The sequence below is a fragment of the Panthera onca genome, chromosome A3 (assembly GCF_046562875.1).
Source record: "Panthera onca isolate mPanOnc1 chromosome A3, mPanOnc1 haplotype 2, whole genome shotgun sequence".
NCBI lineage: Eukaryota > Metazoa > Chordata > Mammalia > Carnivora > Felidae > Panthera > Panthera onca.
In genome coordinates this window covers 99,005,310-99,025,591 of record NC_138341.1, presented here as the reverse complement: position 1 = coordinate 99,025,591, position 20,282 = coordinate 99,005,310, and the positions used below count along the sequence as shown (strand labels likewise).

General features: G+C 39.5%; 1 protein-coding gene across 1 annotated transcript in view; it reads left to right on the top strand.

The window, feature by feature from the left end:
* Positions 1 to 20,282, top strand: part of MACROD2 (mono-ADP ribosylhydrolase 2) — a 2,034,677-nt gene that overhangs the window by 1,917,607 nt on the left and 96,788 nt on the right. Inside the window, exons 12-13 of the mRNA XM_060611757.3 lie at positions 7,691 to 7,753; positions 12,356 to 12,424. Of these exons, the coding sequence (XP_060467740.1) occupies positions 7,691 to 7,753; positions 12,356 to 12,424 (132 nt within the window). The remainder of the gene's footprint in view (positions 1 to 7,690; positions 7,754 to 12,355; positions 12,425 to 20,282) is intronic.

Genomic DNA, 20,282 nt, shown 5'->3' with positions numbered 1-20,282 from the left:
TAGACATGGTTGTAACAGTATTTATTTTGAGTAGAATTGGTACTGGCAGCCAAGAAAGCAAGCATTTCCCCAAATGGGCTATGTGTGCTCCACCACCTTCCCAGAAGGTGCTAAGTTATTAGCCTGGATAACTGTATTGTAACAACTTCTGTGCATAATCTCCCCTGGCCTGAGGAAAGGACTCCTTCTCTAAGGTGACTACTCCATTAAGAAGACAAAATGGATGGGGCGCCTGGGTGGCGCAGTCGGTTAAGCGTCCGACTTCAGCCAGGTCACGATCTCGCGGTCCGTGAGTTCGAGCCCCGCGTCAGGCTCTGGGCTGATGGCTCGGAGCCTGGAGCCTGTTTCCGATTCTGTGTCTCCCTCTCTCTCTGCCCCTCCCCCGTTCATGCTCTGTCTCTCTCTGTCCCAAAAATAAATAAAAAAAAAAGTTGAAAAAAAAAAATTAAAAAAAAAAAAAAAAAAAAAAAGAAGACAAAATGGTGGCTAGCAAGAGCCTAGGTTCTGTGTCGGGGCCAACTTCCTTGAAAAATGCTGCCCCGCATGATGCCCCCAAATTTTATAACTAACCAAATGATTTTGGAATAGATAATCTTCCCCTTTTTTCCTGATTAATTTGTTAACTAACTATGCAAGGCCACATTTCATTAACTCACAAATATTTATTGAACATCTGTCATGTGTTCATTCTAGGTACTTAGGAGATCTCAGGCTATGAAGCAAACAAACATCCTTGCTTTGGTGGAGCTTACATTCAAGTGGGGGCAGATATATATAAGCAATGAATGCAATACCTACCTAAATTATGTATTAGAAGATGACAGATGATTGGAAAAATAAATAAATAAAAAGTAGATCCTGGTGAGGAGGACGGAGGGTGTAGGGAGGGGGAGATGTTTAAGTGGAGTGTTCAGCATAGACTCCATTGGAAAGGAGAAATATTGAGCAAAGACTTGTCAGACATGAAAACACTGCAGGCAGAGGGGAAGGGCAGTGGAAAGACCTGGGGATAAGAGACCCTAGGAGGAATAGCCAGTGTGGCTGGAACAGAATGTGTAGGAGGCTTCTAGAAAAATGTCGGGGTGGGAAAACCATAGCGGTCTCCACCACACAGGGCCTTGTTGCCTGTGAGCGACATTTGAGCAGGGGAATGGTATGATCCGACTTACATTTGAAAACAAACTGGCCTCTAGGTTGAGAACAGATCTGGAGGACAAGACCCTATCACAACCCAGGAGAAAAAGGGAGGAAGGAGGCCGGACCTGGGTGGTGGTGAGAGCAGATGAATTCTAGCTACCTGTGCTCCCTACATGTCACTGCGTTGGATTTTTAGGAACCATTACTTGTGATAAAAGACACATGACATTTTAAAACAGATCCAAAATTTAATGCGGTTCAACCAGTGGCTCAGATAGAAATGCACCTTTTCTACATTGAGAACTGAAATACAGTGCAAGCAATAATAATAATAATAGGGGCGCCTGGGTGGCTCGGTCGGTTAAACGTCCGACTTCGGCTCAGGTCATGATCTCGCGGTCAGTGAGTTCAAGCCCCGCGTCGGGCTCTGTGCTGACAGCTCAGAGCCTGGAGCCTGTTTCAGATTCTGTGTCTCCCTCTCTCTGTGACCCTCCCCCGTCATGCTCTGTCTCTCTCTGTCTCAAAAATAAATAAACGTTAAAAAAAAAATTAAAAAAAATAATAATAATAAATAATTACTGCTTAGGGGGAAATGAAGTTTCCTTTTTAATCCCTTGACAAGTATTTATGGAGCCCCTAATGAACTTAGGCACTGTGCTGGGAGCTGCTGACACCACAGCAAGAGCAAGGGCCTCTGTCTCAGGACTTACAATTTTGTTATCGAGGGTCAGCAGAAATCACAGGAATCTGCAAGAAAGAGAGACCTCAGGCTTTGGCATAACGTGGACTTGAATGTAAAACCCAGCCCTGCCGCTACTTATGGGACTTCAGGGAAGTTATTTTTCCCCCCACAACCTTGATTTCTTCATCTGTAAAAATGTAGACCAAAGTCTAACTCAGTAGGACTCTTTTGGAATTCACAGTAAGGGGTGTGAGGGGCGTGAGAGTGTAAGTGCCTTGTGCCAAGGAGGCGCTTGGGACAGCAGCTGCCACTCATGTGAGATCGTGACTACTCAAATGTACATCTCTTTTTATCTGCATTGAAAGATGCATGTGAAGCTTTTCATTAGAATAATGAGGCAGCCAAGTTGGGAACTTAATTTTCTAAGACTAATCTGTTCACATCAACTAATTGGGTGAGGAAACCTCCAGAACAAAGTTTTTAAGTTTTTGGAACTAAGCATCTCTCCCTCCTTTCCCTTCTTCCTTCCTAAAGCCATCAAATAGAGCCGAGCGAGGTAGACACTCCCGCTGAAGGGGGTAAGGTTGAGGTGCTGAACACCTGGCACAGAGCTCAAGCAAGGTCAGAAGGGCATCTCCATCTTAGGTTGAAGGACTAAACAGACATGACAACTAAATGCTGCATGTGATCCTAGAAAATTATGAAAGGTATTATTAGAAAATGGGCAAAACTTGAATGTGGTCTGTGGCTTAGATAGCAGGAATGTCATCAGGGCTAATCTCCTGGTCCTGATGGTTGCATCATGGTTTTGGAAGAAAATGTCCTTGTTTGTACAAAATATATACTAAAGTTTGTAGGGTTGATGGAGGTGATTATGTTCACAACTCACTCTTGATAGATTCAGGGGGAAAAAAAAAGAAAATACTTTGTACTGTTCTTGTAACTTTCTATTGCTTAAAATTATTTCAAAATAAAAATATCTTTAGCATTAAAAAAAAGTTTAGAGTTATAGTATTGTGCTTACCTGACTTAAATGTCAGATAAACTCAATTCTCAATGTTCTTGGTGTTCCATGTTAATCTTCATGACATTATCATTTAGTTCTTTAGCTGTTATTATTATTTAGTATCATTTTTTCACATTAAAAAAATTTTTTTTAACATTTTATTTTTTTGAGAGAGAGAGAGCCAAGAAGGGGCAGAGAGAGAGGGAGACACAGAATCTGAAGCAGGCTCCAGGCTCTGATCTGTCAACACAGAGCCTGACATGGGGCTCGAACTCATGAACTGTGAGATCATGACCTGAGCCGAAGTCAGGCGCTTAACTGAGCCACTAAAATACCCTGCATTTTTTCACATTTTTGCTGACCCATAATTTATCTTACCCAAACAATAAATATTAGTTATGTTTCCAAGAAGGGAATGTGGGCTCTGACATGAGCTGACCAGGTCAAAACCCTGTTCCCACCACTTCCTAGCTGTAGGATCTTAGGCAAATTATTTAACATCTCTGTGCCTCAGTTTTTTTAACCCTAAAATGTGGATAATAATAATACCAAACTCACTGGGTTGCTATGAGAATTAAATCTGATGGCCTATGCAAACACTGAGTAGAACATAGCCAATATTCAATAATCATTAGCTGGTATTAACTAGTATTATCCCACTACCCACATAGCTTTATTAAATAAAACTTAAGTATAACTGATGGCAGTACATATTTTTGAGATCATTCCTTCCTTATATACGCTAAAGTTATTTTTCACATGTGTATGTTCTAGAGAATTTTGAAATGTGTGAGATGAGAATGTAGCTTGGTGACAAAATACAGAATTAAAGACTGAATTCTTTATAAATAAAAGAGTGCTAACTTGAAAAAAGAAAAGAAAAAAAAAGTTGAGCCATTCTGACCTGAGAAAAATGAATATACCATTTGTATTAACCAGCTACCGTCACGATGATACTGTGTAAAAAATAACCCCCCCACCCCCCCAATGCAGTGCCTTAGGACCAAACTATTTATTCTCATGCTCACAGGTTTGAGAGTTTTTGTCATTCACCTGATGTGGGCTGGGTCCAGCTGGGCAGTTTCATTTCAAGCTGTGCCTTGCCTGGGCTTGGGTCCAGATCAGGGACCAGTAGCTATAGGACCATCTTCTTGTCATGGCAAATGTCAAGAGCACAGGCACAAAGTCCAGTTATGCAGTACAGTTTGGTCTTTTGCTCACCTTGTGTCCACAAATATTTCATTAGCCACATCAGGTAACTTGGTCAAATCTAACATCAGTGTGTTTGGAAAGTATGCTCTGCCCACATTGGGAGAATACTGAACTGTATAATCCATTACAAGGGGCTGCAAAATGGAGACAAATAATCTAATCTGCAAACCACTGTTTTTTGACTGCATGTGCTCTATCTGTGTCTGGAAATCTTGGCACCTTTATAAGAAAGAGTAATAATACAGGAATAGGCAGTGCACATCAGGTTGTTTCCCCAGTAGCGGGGACGGATTTTCTCTGATTTACTTCCCCTTTCTCTTCCCATTCCCGTGCACAGTTTGCAAACAAAACTACACATAATCAGGATAATAATCTGTGGCCATGACATTGAGATTTTGCCCTTGTAAATCTCTCTCATCGAGAAATAAACATGGATTACGTTCTTGTCATCATCCAGCCAATGATGCATTCCTTCTGCTTATGTGAATTCAGTTTGCAGCAGGGACCCCTTATTTTTATTTCTATAAAAGTCCTGAAATATGCTTGAATATAGTACATGCTCAATAAATATAGGTTGAAAGAGCAAAGGGCAGGATACTAATACTGAAGACATAGAAATTATGCAACATCTAGAATTCTGAGAGGTTACTGTGCCTTTTGGCACAAGAAAATCAAGTGTTATGTGACTCCCACCATGAATGCTATAGTGATTTATTATCTGAAATAAATATGCGGTCTTAAAGGCAAACTAACTAAGAGAATTTAGCTTCTGCATGACATTTTTTAAGCTAACAAAATAGCCTGTCACTTCCTTATATTTCTTCACATTTATTGTAAGCCTTCCAAATCCCTTCTAAAAACCACAAGTTTATATTCACCACTCTACTTAACTTTTTATTGTTTATGGGCTTCCTGTGAAGATTGCTAGACAGACAAGGCTGATAAAAGGAAAGCTTGTCCTTATCAAATACTTACGGGTAACAGTGTAATGGGATTTTTTTTTCCCCTACCAGTGGAAGACCACAGTTTCACTAAGAACTCACTCATTTGGGGCATTTTAAATGGATGGAAAGCTATAAGCCAGCCAAAATATCCTTCTGAAAGAGTGAAATGAATGTTAATCTAATTGCCAGAGAATGCTTGCTTTGAAAGCAAGACTTCTACACTGGTTCCCCCTGCTGGATTTGAGGATGCACTGTCTGGAGATTGATGAAAGCAATGTACCTAAACCTTGTCTTTTGAAGGCATGTTACTCAGATGGCAAATCCAGCATTCTTCTAGCATACACTTCCTCCGTAATAAACATGGCAAGTGTTTCTTGAGTTTGCTTCCCAAGGGCAGAAATATGGCAAGTCAAGGCTCAAAGTAGGAAACAAAAGCATGGCACTGAGGTGGCTGTCTTAGGAAGTGAAACAGCATGCATATGCACATGGGTAAAAACCCAGTGGCAGTACATTAAGGAAAACAACCAGAATGGTATTTATTGTTATAGAGCTAGACTTGGGAGTCTGACCATAAATTTCCTTCTCATGCGTTTCGAAAGGCTAGCACAAATTCCTCGCCTTCCTGTGACTTAATTGTTGTTTCTCTTTCCCTTCTTATCTTCCTCCCTCCACAAGAAGGCTTTTTACTCTATAGGAGATGTGGTAACTGGACTAATTTTAAAGGCAGCCTGTCACTGCCAGCTTCAAGCCTATTGTGAAATCTCTGTTAAAAAGACTTTGCTAGGGGAGACAGAAAAGCTGGCAGATTTCTCGTGCTTGACTCTAACTCCCATTTGGTGGAATGAACAGGGAACATACTGACCTATGTTTTTGACACATGCTGTGGCACCAGCGTGGCCTTGTTAAGGGGGCAAGAGAAGCAATGATGGCTATTTCCTTCCTAGAGCAAAAGCCAATGCCATCGCCTACTTGGAGAACTACAAAAGAGCAGATGTCAGACCATTATGTGGTACTGTAAATAGGCCATTTAGAACATAGGGTTTAGGTAGCTACAGAGCTGCCCCAGGTTCTCACGTTAGAAGTTATACCATATCCTCCAGGGCAAATAGCTGATGTTGGGCAGAGGGAATTGTATACATACTTATGTATTCATTAGTAGCATTCCTTCCCCACTTCAGAATTAACTCTTCTTTATGGATGCATGCATGTATGTATGTATGTATTTTTGCCATTCTATTGTAAACTTTTTCTGTCATTCAAGTCAATCCCAGATGTTTTTCCCATCTGCAGCTCTCTTCCCTAGGTTATTTTACAGACCTGCTCTGGGAAATGTTTCCCCATTGCTTCTAAGGCTCTTGTTTCAGCTCCCCTATTGGAGTCCTCCTCTGGGGAGGATTCCCCATCTTCTTGCCTCTGGATTAAGAGCAGGTAGTAGCAAAGACGGTAGGTCGAAGCACTCGAGTAAAACAAGATTAAATGATCTGAACCTGGTTATAGGTCAGGAATTTTAAAAGGACTCAGCTGGGCGACTCTTCGGCTCCTTGTGACATTGGCTGAGGTCATCTGGCTGCATGCACGGGCAACTGGGCTGGGTTGGAAGGTGCAGAAGGATTCACCCACGTGTCTGGCCCCTTGGAGTTTCTCCACACAGCTCTTCTCTCTCTCCATGTGCCTCTCCCCATTTGGTAGGCTAGCCTGAGCATCGCTACAACATGGTGGCTGGCTTCCCAGAGGAAGAAAGCAAAAGCTGCTGGTCGTCTGAGGCCTCAGCTTCGGGGCCCCTTTTCATTGATCTAAACAAGTCACAGAACAAGAGCGGATTCAAGGAGAGGAGAGACAGAGTCCACTTCCTGAGAGACAAAGGATCTGTGGCCATCTTTAACCCATAGTTATATATGCTAGTAACTTCTGCGTCTCTGTTTTCTGTAGTCTAATTCCATGTTTAATATTGTGTTCCTGTGTCTTTATATAAATCTTTCCTTTCTAAAAATTTCCAAATAAGAAGAGATTTGGAAACCCTCCCAGCAATGAGTTATAAAATCATGCCTTTATTTGCCTTTGAAAATTTTAATTTTTTCTACACGTAAATCCACAGATACATATTATACGTTTTAAGCCAAAAGAAAATTTTAACTAATTTCTAGTATTCAGCCACAATGCACCTTCCCAGTTACTTATTTTTCAAGGAGTTATGTACTATAGTGTAAACTTGACCAACATAATCTGTTCAAGACAAAATATTTCATAGCATAGATACGTTAGACTGCCATGTGTAAGTTAGGTAAAAATAGATGTTTTTTGCAACATGTATCAAACAGGAAAATAAAAGTCATAAAACTTAATCAACTGAACTTCCTTACACAGTGCATACTGCTTGAGTCAAGGGAGAAAAACAGATTCGAATTAAGATCTTGTATTGCATTTTGGGAAATGCTGCGCAAGGAGAGAAATGTTGTAGGAGTGCTGAGTAAATTTTGTTTACTGTAGTTTAACATTTCATCAAGCAAATCAGGTGAGAAGGGACCAGTATAAATGCACCTATTTATGTAGGTAATTTTTCTGTTTCATGCCTCTGATTCATCTCTCTGCCTTGCTTGGGGAGTCATGCTACATTGGTTACAATTAATTTCAGTGCCGCATATTAGCCATAAAGAGGTATTTCATCAATTGACTTGATGTATTTTTTTCCCTCCTTGGTTTCCTTGAAAGATGAGAACAGTCCAGAGGAAAAACAAAGCACAGAAGAAACGGAAGGGCAGAGCCAAGAAGCAGGTGGGCTCAGATTTCTTTTGAGGAGTCTTCTAGGCCTCATCCACAGAGGTGAACGATAACATTACTCTTTACTCAAATGTTATTTTCTAGAAATGCCTATAGCTCTTCACCAGATTGATTTCAGTGTTCATTTAGGTCTCTGTCAGGAAGCCACCAATTCCACTACCTATGAGTGACAGTGCTTCCAGTCAGAAGGGTGCATTCTCATTCCTCATTCACGGATTCCATTTTTCTTCTGCATAACAACACTTTGCTCAGAAATGCTCTAAGAGGTTGCAAGTGCCAACTCAGAGCTTGGCTGCCTTCAGACAGGTCAAAATTAGCAGGTTTAGTTTGGAGAAAAAAATGAAATGAAAAACGTTTAAAGGAAATAAATTAGAGGCTTTCCCTCCACGACAGGTAGAATGTTCTTTACTGTTTTGCATCACACTTTGAAGAGCCAGGTTTCTGGTCGTTTCTTTACGTGTTGTAGGAGATGGTGTCATGAAACCTGATTACCCCACACCCAGAATTAAAGTGAGATCTGAAGCCTTCCTGACATTTCCTCTGTTCCCTGAGAACAGATGTGTCAGGTGGTGTTTATAGATTCTCCACTGCAGATTATGAATTGAACACCTTTAAGTGAAGTGGCACTTAAGAGTCAAAAGAGATTGTCACCACCTTTAACTTCTCATCTCTTCTTACCCATTTTTGCACTCAGGCACATTCTCCTTGAAAAGACTGATAGGCACAGTTATGCCATTATCAACAACACCACCAAAAGAAAAATCTCCTTGTTCCTTTTAGTCTCCAAGTCCTAATGAGTCCCCACAGAGGGGCATTTTAGAAACAGTGGGCTCAATCTAATGGGTGCCCGGCACACCCTAGGCCATATGCTGAACTCTTGGAAATCAACCAGGTAGTGTGATAAGTTTTTCACTGAAAACTTCCTACGTTAACCTTGTAACTTTTGCTAGAGAACTGGAATCTTTTATTATTAACCTGGAAGATGGAATTGAAGAAGGCCAATCAGAGAAAGCACTGAAGCAGAGCAGCAAGGACCTTGTGTGGCCGCCACTGGGTCAGCAGGCTCCCTTTGCCGAGACGTAGTCCTTGCAATGAAATGAATTTCTGATACAGCAAACTGTTGTCATCCACCGCCCCCCCCCCCCCAGCTCCCGACCCATACATCATTATGCTCCGTGGAAGATGAGTCTTATGTGAGAAGCTGTCACTGTTTTCACTGTTTGCGGCTGACAAGTGTTAGTCAACTAAATGCTGACAGCTGAGGCCATTCTCTGAATGGTGAGGCTTCACAGGTTTTATTCACTCACCGTTCTGTCCCAAGATATCTTTATCGACACAGATTTTTCCCACCCCTGTTCATACACACACACACACACACACACACACACACACACACACACACGCACATATGTGTGCAGACACACACATTTGCCTGTGTTTTATTTATTCATTCTTTTTAGCTAGTAAGCTGAGAACAGATGATTTCTTTTTGAAACTGGGATCGCCTGTCAGCAGACAGTGGTAGGGTGTGAGTCCTCTTCCCACCTCTTGGATCGATAGCGTTATCATCACAATATGCTTACCAGTCAATATAAAGACTACTCCAAATGTACCTCTTGCTCTTCCAAGTGAGCCCACTGCTGGCACAGGTCTAATGGCATGATTCAACTATGATCTTGGCTGTTGTCAATACACAAGGTTATGTTTGCTCTGGCTCATTTCATAGCCTTCCTAATCTAAGTACAGAAAAATCAAAGATGAGGTCCTGGCCACTAAAGCCCTTTTGACCTACTATTGTTCTTCCAAAATATAAATACCTCCTTTATGTTCAATATGATTTCCAGATTCAGTTTTGACTATGTAATTCTGCAGGCCTCCTTCACATCATGAGAAACACGTAATCTCAAACCAGCACGGTTTTGACTCTTGTCGTGATTAAATCCAAGGGTTTGCTGTGACCCAGGTACTGTTCTGGGCACTAGGATACAGCAGCAAACCATAAAGACAATATCCCTGCCTCCTTGAAGCTTATATTCTGATGGGGGCGGGGGTCGGGGAAAGAAATTTAAAAATAAACAATAAACAAACAAAAAAATGTAAGATAATAAAAAAAGCCTTGTGGAGAAGTGGGGTAGGTAGATGGAATACTGAGAAGGCAACTTTCCATTGTCTGGATTTGGGAAGGATTCCCTGAGGAAGGGATAATTAAATGAAATCTCAATGAGGAGATGGTGGGAAAGCATTCTAGATGGAGGGACCAGGTAATGCAAATGCCTCAAGGTCAATTTTAGCATGTTGGAGGAAGAAGGTCAGAGTGGTTGGAACACTGTGCATTAGGGAGAACATGGTGTGCGATTTGGTTTAAAAAAATCATAGGACCAGATAATGTCTCACTGTATAAAATTTGATTTTATTAGCACTACAAAGAGAAGCCAGCAGAAGTTTTAAGGTTTTAACAAGCTCACTTTGCCTGTGAGTAAAAGTGGGTCACAAGAACCGAGTGAGACCGGTTAGAAAGCTATAGCAGGAAGAAATGATGGCAGTTTCTGGAAACGGAGACAAATGGACTGAAGTGTTATGTTCCAGACATAGCAATAACAGGATGTGTTGATGGATTTGGATATGGGGTATGGGGAAAAGAGGAATCCAGGATAAGTCCTAGATTTTTAGCATCAGTAACTTTGTGGATGACGGTGCCATTTACTGACACATGGAAGACTGGACACCAGGCACGGTTTTTGTTGAGAAAGTTAATAGTTCAGTTTTGTCCATCGTATATTTGGGAGGACTCTTAGCCATATGGATGGGACGTCAAGAAGCTAGTCAGATATATGAATCTGGAGAGATGCACACCGAGATACAGGTTTGAGATTCACTGGCATAGAAATGAGATTTAAAACCATGGTTCTGGGTGAAATTCATTAGAAAGAACATGTAAATAAAGAAAACAGTGGAGCTTGAGACACCATGGCATCTGGATAGGTGGCAACAGGGTAGAAGAAGACAGTGTTTCAGAAAGAACAGAGTTAAAACTTGGTGAAATACTACTGAGAAATCAAACACAATGAAAAAAAAAATAAAGAAATGACCATTGGTTTTAGCAAAAGGAAGTCATTGGCGCTTTTGATAAGAGAATTCTTGGAGGGGTGTTGAAGCCAATGGAGTGGGTTATGGAGACACTGTAAAGTGAGGAAGTGTAGGACAATAACATAGACAGCTCTTTTAGGGAGTTTTACTGTGACAGGAAGTAGACAAATGGGAAGATGTAACACCAAGGGAAGATTAATAGTCTTATTTCTTGTTTTTTTTTTTTTTATTTTTATCAGACATTATCACCAAACAAAAGAAAGTAACGTATCACCTCCAATTATTCCCCTAATAAAAATTTTATTCTCTCTCCCAATAGAGACATGACCTGAAAGTAACAGTCAAATACATTAAGGACATAAGATATGCTAGAAAATATGTGATTTGTCTTTAAGCATTGTCATACATGTGTGAATTATCTTTAGTTCTAAAACTAAAGAGTTTAAAAAACTCTAAAACACAGTTTAAAAAAACTCTGTTACTACATGAAAAATGTATATTCCTTCTCAATTCCTTTTTCAATTGTCAAATATTAACCATTCCAAATGATTTTAACAATAGTTCATATATGAAATTTACTATTTTAATGTTAGTAAGTTAATTATCTGTTATCCTGGAAGCCAGATGTGAATGGAGTTGCTGTGGTGTTTACGGGACTGAGGAAAAAGATAAACTCTGATGAGGTTAGTTGCTGCTATGAGGGGAGCAGGCCCTCCAAGTTCCTTAGTCCCCACCCTGTGCTTGGGTGACATGAAATCTCCAAATGGCTTTTGGTGCTTTCCAACAAATGATCCCCTTCTCCTGGGCCTGTGTGGTGACGGCCATCAGACATGCTCCCTGTCATTTGACCTCCTGGCTTAACAGAGCAGAAGTGCTGCGCTAAGAAAAACCAAACTTTAAAAAAAACTCACATAAAAGCATTTTGTGGAAACTTGTGAGGATATACTTTCACAATCTTTCACTAAAAAAAAAAATGTGGGGCACCTGGGTGGCTCAGTTGGCTAAGCATCTGACTTTGGCACAGGTCAGGATCTTGTGGTTCGTGAGTTCAAGCCCTGGATCGGGCTCTATGCTGACACCTTGGAGCCTGGAGCCTGCTTTGAATTCTGGGTCTCCCTCTCTCTCTGCCCCTCCCCTGCTCATGCTCTGTCACAATCTCTCTCACAAAAATAAACATTAAAAAAAATTTTTTTAATATATACCATTCTTCTAGAGGTGGGGAAAAAGCAAAATGCCAAAGTATAATAGTACCAACAGATAGTATTCTTTACCAAAAAGTAGTTTGTAGTCATCGGACTCTGTTTTAACTGAAGATTCCTGTTCCATTAGTTATAAAACAGGGTCATAGACGCTAGCCCCTTCAAAGACCATTCCATGTATTAGAGCAGGAAACAGGTTCCTACTTGCTTGGTGGAATGAGGAGGGAGGTACCATAGGCAGGGAAGCACCATCTTGACAGTTGGAGTTAAACATGGACTCTGAGGCAACGTTTCTCTTTCTGTCACGTAGATGGTGTCGATGTTGCAACTGTGCCCAGCCCCGCTTCAGAAGAGGCCACTGAAGTCTGTAAAGATGAAGGTATGAGGCCACTTACCTAAAGATCACAAACTCCCAGAAAACCATTTGGATTTTGTTTATATGGGGAAATGAAGCAGTGAGCAAATCTATCCAATTCTCTTTCAGCACCTCTATTTCCAACACAATCAAATATCACACCCGCTCTGTTTTATTCCACACCCACCCTTTTCAGAATTTATACATACATTTACATTTGTTCTTCTGAAAAGTAACTGCTTATTAAATCAGAAAATGGTCAAAGAAATTATGTTTAAAGATGTTTATTTGAAATTCCAGAATTAGGCAGTTCTGCTGTTTACAGCTACTCATCAGGAATAAGTTCAAATGAGTGGCGTTTGGGAACCACCTACCAGAGAGCTCCATCATCCAGACATGATAAGGAAGAAAAAAATGTTGAAAGGAATCTATAGAAATAAATCTTTCTATTTATTTGCCATCTATTTGGTGACAAGAGCATCATTCCTCATTCTATGAATAGTTACAATGAGAAAAGTCACAGAACAAGGTGTCTCCAGAAGAAGAAAAAGGTAAAAGAAAATTTTACATAGGCTCTAGGAAAAAATTTGAGGGAGAAATAGTGGGTACATCCATGTGCAGATGATAGAGTTAAAACAAATATCTGAAGGAAAATACAATAGCCCTTTCTTTTCTTTCACTCTGATTAACTGTCCCTATACAAAAAGGTAATACTACTTTATATCTGTCCTAGATAGCTACTAAACACCTTTCTGTGAATAGTAAGACTAGATTGTTGTGGTTATAGAAATGGAATGGACAATCAACTGACTAATGAATACAGAAGATGTGGTTTATATATACAATGGAATACTACTTGGCAATGAGAAAGAATGAAATCTGTCCATTTGCAGCACGGTGGACGGAACTGGAGGGTATTATGCTAAGTGAAATAAGTCAGTCAGAGAAAGACAGACATCATATGATTTCACTCATATGTGGATCTTGAGAAATTTAACAGAAGACCGTGGGGGAGGGAAAGGGGAAAAAATGTTACAAACAAAGAGGGAGGGAGGCAAACCATAAGAGACTCTTAAACACAGAGAACAAACTGAGGGTTGATGAGGGGTGGGGGAAAGGGGAAAGTGGGTGATGGGCATTGAGAAGGGCACTTGTTGGGATAAACACTGGGTGTTGTATGGAAGCCAATTTGACAATAAATTATGTTAAAAATAAATAAATAATTTTTTTTAAGTGAAAAAACAAAGAAATGGAATGAACACCTGGTACACTGTGTGATCTATTTAGAATTTCTAGATAAATATGCTGAATGCATTTTTTCAGTTTGGAGTGATATGAAGATGGATATATATACTTGACATTGATAGTTGAATCAAAATTTAGAAATCAAAGTTGTTTTACAATCTTAATACTTAGTTGTTTGTATCATTCATTTCATTTCATGTTGTCTGGTAAATGGGTTTTTCTAAATGAGCTGTCCAGTGTAATAAGAGTAGTTGCTAACACTGTGAACTCTAGGGTTAGATGGTTGAAGCTTAAATCCTGTCTCTGCGTCTCAAAATTGATGTAACCTTTGACAAGTAACTCAAGGAATTAACAAGTAACGGCAAGTAATTAACCTCTTTGTGCTTCAGTCTTCTCTCCAGAAGGAAGACAATAATAGCATCTACCTCACAGAATACCAATTCATGTCAATTGCTCAAACTTTTCACCTGGCATATGTGTAGGTTGGGCTCCCCAGAAGACAGACTTTAAAATGGAGATTAGGGAATAGACATTTATTAGGGAGAGCTCTTGGAATCCACACCTATGAAAGGCAAAGGAAGGAAGCAGAACTGGGTAGAGAGGGAAGTTGAGCTGACAGGCATTATCAACAGAAGCCACAGCTATTCTGAAGATAGCATGACCCTTTTGAGGTGTCTCTCTGGGGTCAGTAAAAGCTTCCTTTGATAAGTCACCTGACCCTGGCTGCCTTGGGGAAGGGGTGTGGCCTTGAGTGAGGCAGAGGTCTTCTAATGAGGTAATTCTGGAAGCCTGGGATGAACTGGGAGAGTAAGTTCTTCATTCCTGTAGAGAGATCCGGATTGCCCAACAAGCATAGACCACACTGTTATTTTCGGTGGTCCTTTTTTGGATCATTACCACTCTTTAAATGAATCCCTTGGCACTTCCTTCATACATACTCAGATACGTGTTCTTACATCCTTGGTTTTGAAGCCATTTGCTATATCTAAAAAGGTAATAATGTATATATACACATAGGTTCTGATAAGAAACCCCAGGGCACCTTAGAGAGAGAAATAAACCTAAGTCAGAGTGGAAAGACAGAAAATGGTGTTCATCTTAGGCAAATAATTTTGGACATTCCAGTCGTTTAGCCTGGGATAAAAAAAAAAAAATTAATGTCATGAAGTTTAATGGCAGAGTTTAGGAAACAAGAGGTAATCTAAGTACTTCAAGCTGAGATTTTTCCTGTTCAGCTGTTTGGTTTAGAGACATTACACCTTTGTAGAAACAGTTTGTGATGTTTCTTGATGCTTTTAGGATGTCACACCATTAATTGCACACGCCAGGATCAATTTCTCAGAATACTTTTAGGATTTTTTTTTAAACTTTTAAAGGTGTGATTCCAACAAGTTCTGTCACATATCACAAATGCAGTTCCCTAGTAAGATTAATGTGAAGTTCTAAGGATTTTATTGAAATAAATTGTTAATATCCATTAACCTTTTGATCTTAGAGAAGAAAAAGTGTTTTGAAATCCACATTAGCATGTAATCCAGTTTCAATTAAAAGTAGAACATATATGATTTTTTCTTTTTCCTTCTGTAATAGCATATACACATGACCACTGTTTTTTGATTATCAGTTGGTACAAAGCTTAGACCAAGTGTCTAATGTGTATGGGACTGCCATCTTGACTGATATATACATTGCTTAGAATGAAAAAGAAATGAATTTGCCATTGAAATTCTCCAATACTGAGGTCAGGTTGAGATTAAAATGCAGTCACAGGTGTTGAGGATTCATTTCAAACATTCACCGTTATTAGCTTTCATGCAGAAATAGATCTCCTTCTTGGTGACACCTGGGCTATTTATGAGCTCTGCAGCTCCAAGATCGCTTATAAAAATGCTTATTTCACTCTCTAGTTTAAGTGGAAGAACATTTTTGCTGACCAAAGGTCCTGAAGGAGCCCTTGCTCTCTTGATTTTGCTTCCAGATTCTGATCTTAACCCAGCATTTTCTTGGGTTTTGTAATCACTGATATTATGGGCTTGCCTTCTCTCTCTCTCTCTCTCTCTCTCTCTCTCTCTCTCTCTCTCCTGGCACCTACCCCCCAATATAATCCCCAAGGATTTTGAGATGCACCAGTTATTTCCAACTTTGCTTGTTGACTGGTTGGATTTACATTTATAACTTTGGTTTCCCCTGGAAACTAGTGTCTTCTGAAGTGCAAGGACCATGGGGCACCTGGGTGGCTCATCTGTTGAGCTTCTGACTTCAGCTCAGGTCATGACCTCATAGTTTGTGAGTTCAAGCCCTGGGTCGGGCTCTGTGCCAACAGCTTGGAGCCTGCTTGGGATTCTCTCTCTCCCTGTCTCTTTGCCCCTCCTCTGCTTTCTCTCTCTCTCTCTCTCTCTCTCAAAACTAAATAAACATTAAAAAAAATTTTTATAAAGTGCAAGGACTGAAAACAAGCAAACAAAAGATGAACTGTCTAATGTCACTTCGTTTGGGAGATTTGGTTTTTAAAACATTAAAACAGGTATGTAACAGTTGAAGAACTTTAAGAGGAAGTGTCTTCTGGGGTATCTTCTATGCCAGCGATTTTGCTCAAATGTTCTAGACATATTTCCCACTGGGTACTGAGAATGGATGCTTCCTGCCCATTTACCCCACATAACTGCTAACAATGCAAGCTGCTAACAGAAGGAGGTACAACTGATTGGCTGGCGGATTAAGAGCTAGATTGTGCACTACAGGCTGAAGGCACCTGTTCCCAACAACTCATTACAGACCTGGTGGGCAGGAGTTGAGTTGGGAGGATGAGATGTGAGGAGGAGGAATGTTGATGAATAATTCATCCACAGGGTGGGTGCATGCCAAGGATGTGGCAGCCAGGACTGAATTGAAATGAACTCCAAGGTAAAGCTGGCCTGAGAAAATATCTATAGGTTCATAGGATTTCTGAAGGTATTTATAAAATAGGCTCGCACTTATCTACTGAGGTATTCCTTCATCTACTGGTAAAAATATTCTATTTAATGGTGGTTCGTACTTTAAATCCTTAAAAACAAACCTAAGGGTACAAATGTTAGCTAACAAATAAGGAGGCATTCAGATGACGGGAGTATAAACACAGTATAAACTCATGCCAGGACTATCAAGTGCTCTGGTTGAAACTGCTGCACAGTTTTATTATTATTATTATCTCTATTATTTAACATCTAGTCAACCTCCTTAATTCAAAGAGAACTCTCTGTTCTAGTTGTCTCAACACCAGTAATAGCTCATCCTTACTCACAGCCAAGGCCAAGGCACTTCCCTGGAGGAAAAAAAGTGCTGTTTCAACACATCCCGATTCTCCTGTCTTATTATTTAATCAGTACCTAATTTGAATTTGAAGGTCAACTAGACCAAATCATATGCTCATTAATATTAAAGGAAAATCAATTAATACTCAGGTGCATGCACACCCGAGCTTGTATTCCTTTGGAGCTCTGTGTAGGTCACATCATTGCTGTTTTGGTGTTTATGAAGTGCAGTGTCACCTGGCAAAGGCTTTCTTAACCTTTAATCTAGCTTCTGACCTCCAAGAGGTCGCAGTTTCTGTAGAATGAGAGGAAAGCTACTGCAGGAGTCAGCCCTGCAAAGGATAACAAAAGAGAAAGGATGCAGTTATATATGAGGAAGTGGATCCGGGTGTGTGCAAGAGATGAACATTCGTTCTCCCAACAATGGGTCCCTGTAAACCCAGCCAAGGCCAAAAGGTGTTGGCTCCAGATGGTTCTGACAATGTTTCTCTTCCTTATCTAAATCGTTACAGAGAAACAAAGCATTGTACCACCCGTGAAATTCTTCTCAGGCTTCTGCAGTCTAATTTTTTTCAGTCTTTTTCCTATCCTTGATGTCTACCTTCCCCCCAACTAAGGGCCGTCACCACTACTCACCAAAGTGGGACAAAGCTGTCATCTGTCCTGGATCTGCATTGGTAGAGTATCTGGATACACTGTAACACCCAAGTTATCACTCTTGGATTTTTAAGAGGCTGAAGTATAGAATCAAAGCCACTGCCCTCTGGCAGCTCAGTGAAGGGGAAAGAACTAAGATGTATGGAGTGTCTCTAGTACTCAATGTTTTAAATTTATGTACACTGTATTCTTCATTTCACAAGGGTAACCTAAGACTCATAAGCAAGAGAGAAAAGTGTCTGTGTGCAGGGGGTAGGAGGAGGTGAACTGCTGTATTAGTGTTGACTCCCAACTGATATTTACATGATATTAACATTTATATAAACTCCCCAAAAGATAGTATTTCATTCTATTTTAACATAACAATTATTTATTTTTCTGTTTATAAGAATAATAAATATTTATTGTAAGATATTTTAAAATTCAGGAAAATATAAAAGGGAAAAAAGCCTGTGATCATTCTCCCTTTAAGGATTAAATTGTTTTAAAAAAAAGTCCTCATTCTGATTTTTCAGTTAACAGTGCACCATGAATATTTTCCTGTGTCTTTAAATATTCCTCAAAGGCATGATTTTTATTGGAGGTATAATATTTCATCATATGGTTGTCTGTTCTAATGTTAGATTATTTTGTTATTTACAGTTTTCTCTCTATTATAAATAATAAGGAAATGCAGTGCATACATTTTAAATAAATCTCTATGATCAGTTCCTCAGGATAAATTCCTGATTTTTTTTTGTTATTTACTAGGGAAAAGGTTAAAACATTTTTATTGCTTTCATTCATTTTCTTATTTTAATAGTAATGTGTCTTTATTATATGAAAAAATACAAGCAAAAGAAGAAATGAAAAATATCATCCATAATCTCAATCCCAGAAATAAACATATATAATAGGCTGGCATATAAACCTCCAGTGTGTTTAGGAGTGTCTGGGTGGCTCAGTAGGTTAAGCAACTGACTTCGGCTCAGGTCATGATCTCATGGTTTGTGGGTTTGAGCCCCGCATCGGGCTCTGTGCTGACAGCTCAGAGCCTACAGCCTGCTTCGGATTCTGTGTCTACCTCTATCTCTGTTCCTCCCCTTCTCGTTCTTTGTCTCTCTCTGTCTTTCAAAAATAAATCAACATTAAATATTTTTTAAAAAAATAAATAAACTTCCAGTGTGTTTCTAGACTGCTGCAGATGATACACAGACAGGTAGATGATAGGTAGATAGATAGATAGATAGATAGAGACAGACTTTTTTAGGATATTCTGCAACACATACCATTTTGAAACTGTCTTTTAAAAATAACATAGATTGTGAAATTATTTCCATGTCTTCTGACAGTCTAATATCACCTAATTGTACATTCTTATGAATGAATGTTCATAAGTTACTTACCCATTTAAGTCATTTCTGTTTTCAGCTTTAAATTCTATACCGACAGGGAATATCCTTTCACTCTGGAAATGTTCATCATTTCTATAAAAAAATTAATATATGGAAATGCATGAAAATCTTTGTCTTTTCTACAATGAATAGAGTTTATTCCTTTTTTGATTCTTTAAATAATATATATTCATTGTAAAAACTTCAAAAAATGAAACAGTGTAAGGAATAGAATGTTTAAAACGTGAGCAATCACAACATCCTGAGACAAATACCATTCAGATTTTGAGGACCGTCCATCCTTTCACATGTCACTTTCTAAATACATGCATCCCCACAAAATTTTACATAACTTGATCATATAATGTGTGATTTTCATGTGATTTCCCCCATTTTGTTGTTTGCTTACTTCCCACCTTCCAATTATTCAGTGAGTAAAATATACCGATAAAGAGTCTAGCCTCTGATCCCAACTTCTGAGGTCCAGACTCCAACCCTACCATGACCTGTGTGACTTTGGGCAAGTCATTTATTCTCTGAACCTCAGTTCCCTCATAGGGAAATTGAGAACGGTAATAGTAGCTCCCTCACAGGGTATGGAACATTAAAATGAGTCAATCCATTTAGACATGTCAAAGAGTGCCAGATACACAGAAGGAGGCTCAAAGTTTTTAATCCATTGTTAAATATACATGTTTATTTCATAAATATCATATTACATCCTACACAGTTTTCTGAATCTTGTTTTGTTACAGGCAGTGAAACTTTGTGAAAATCCCTCTGAGTCATTTTGTGTAGATCTAATTCATCCATTTTTAAACTCGTGATATTCCATAGCTTGGAAGTACTATAATTTATTCAGCCATTCTTCTATGATGAGCAAGCACTTTCTTCCCACTTTATTACCAGACAAACAATGCTACATAAATGTCCTTGCCCATATATCCTTATAAGCAGTGCTTTTATTTGTGTGGGAAAGATTCCAAGAGTGTGAGTTCTGCTTTGAGGAGTACGTGTTTTTAATGGATACTGCCAAACTGCTTTCCCAAAAGGCCGTAACAATTGGTATTTTCATCGGCAATTGTGATTTTTGTTCTTTCTAATATTTGCCAGTTCAATGGGTGTAAAGTAAGATCTCATTACTTTTAAAAGGTCAGTATTATTATCCCAATTTTGCGGGTAACTGAGGCTCAGAAAATTTAAGTAACTGGTCTAGTTGACCAAAAGGGAGAACCAGAATTTGGAAACCAAGTCTGCCTAAACCCAAATCCCATGCTTTTCTCATCTCACCATGCTGCCTCCAACATCTTGTAT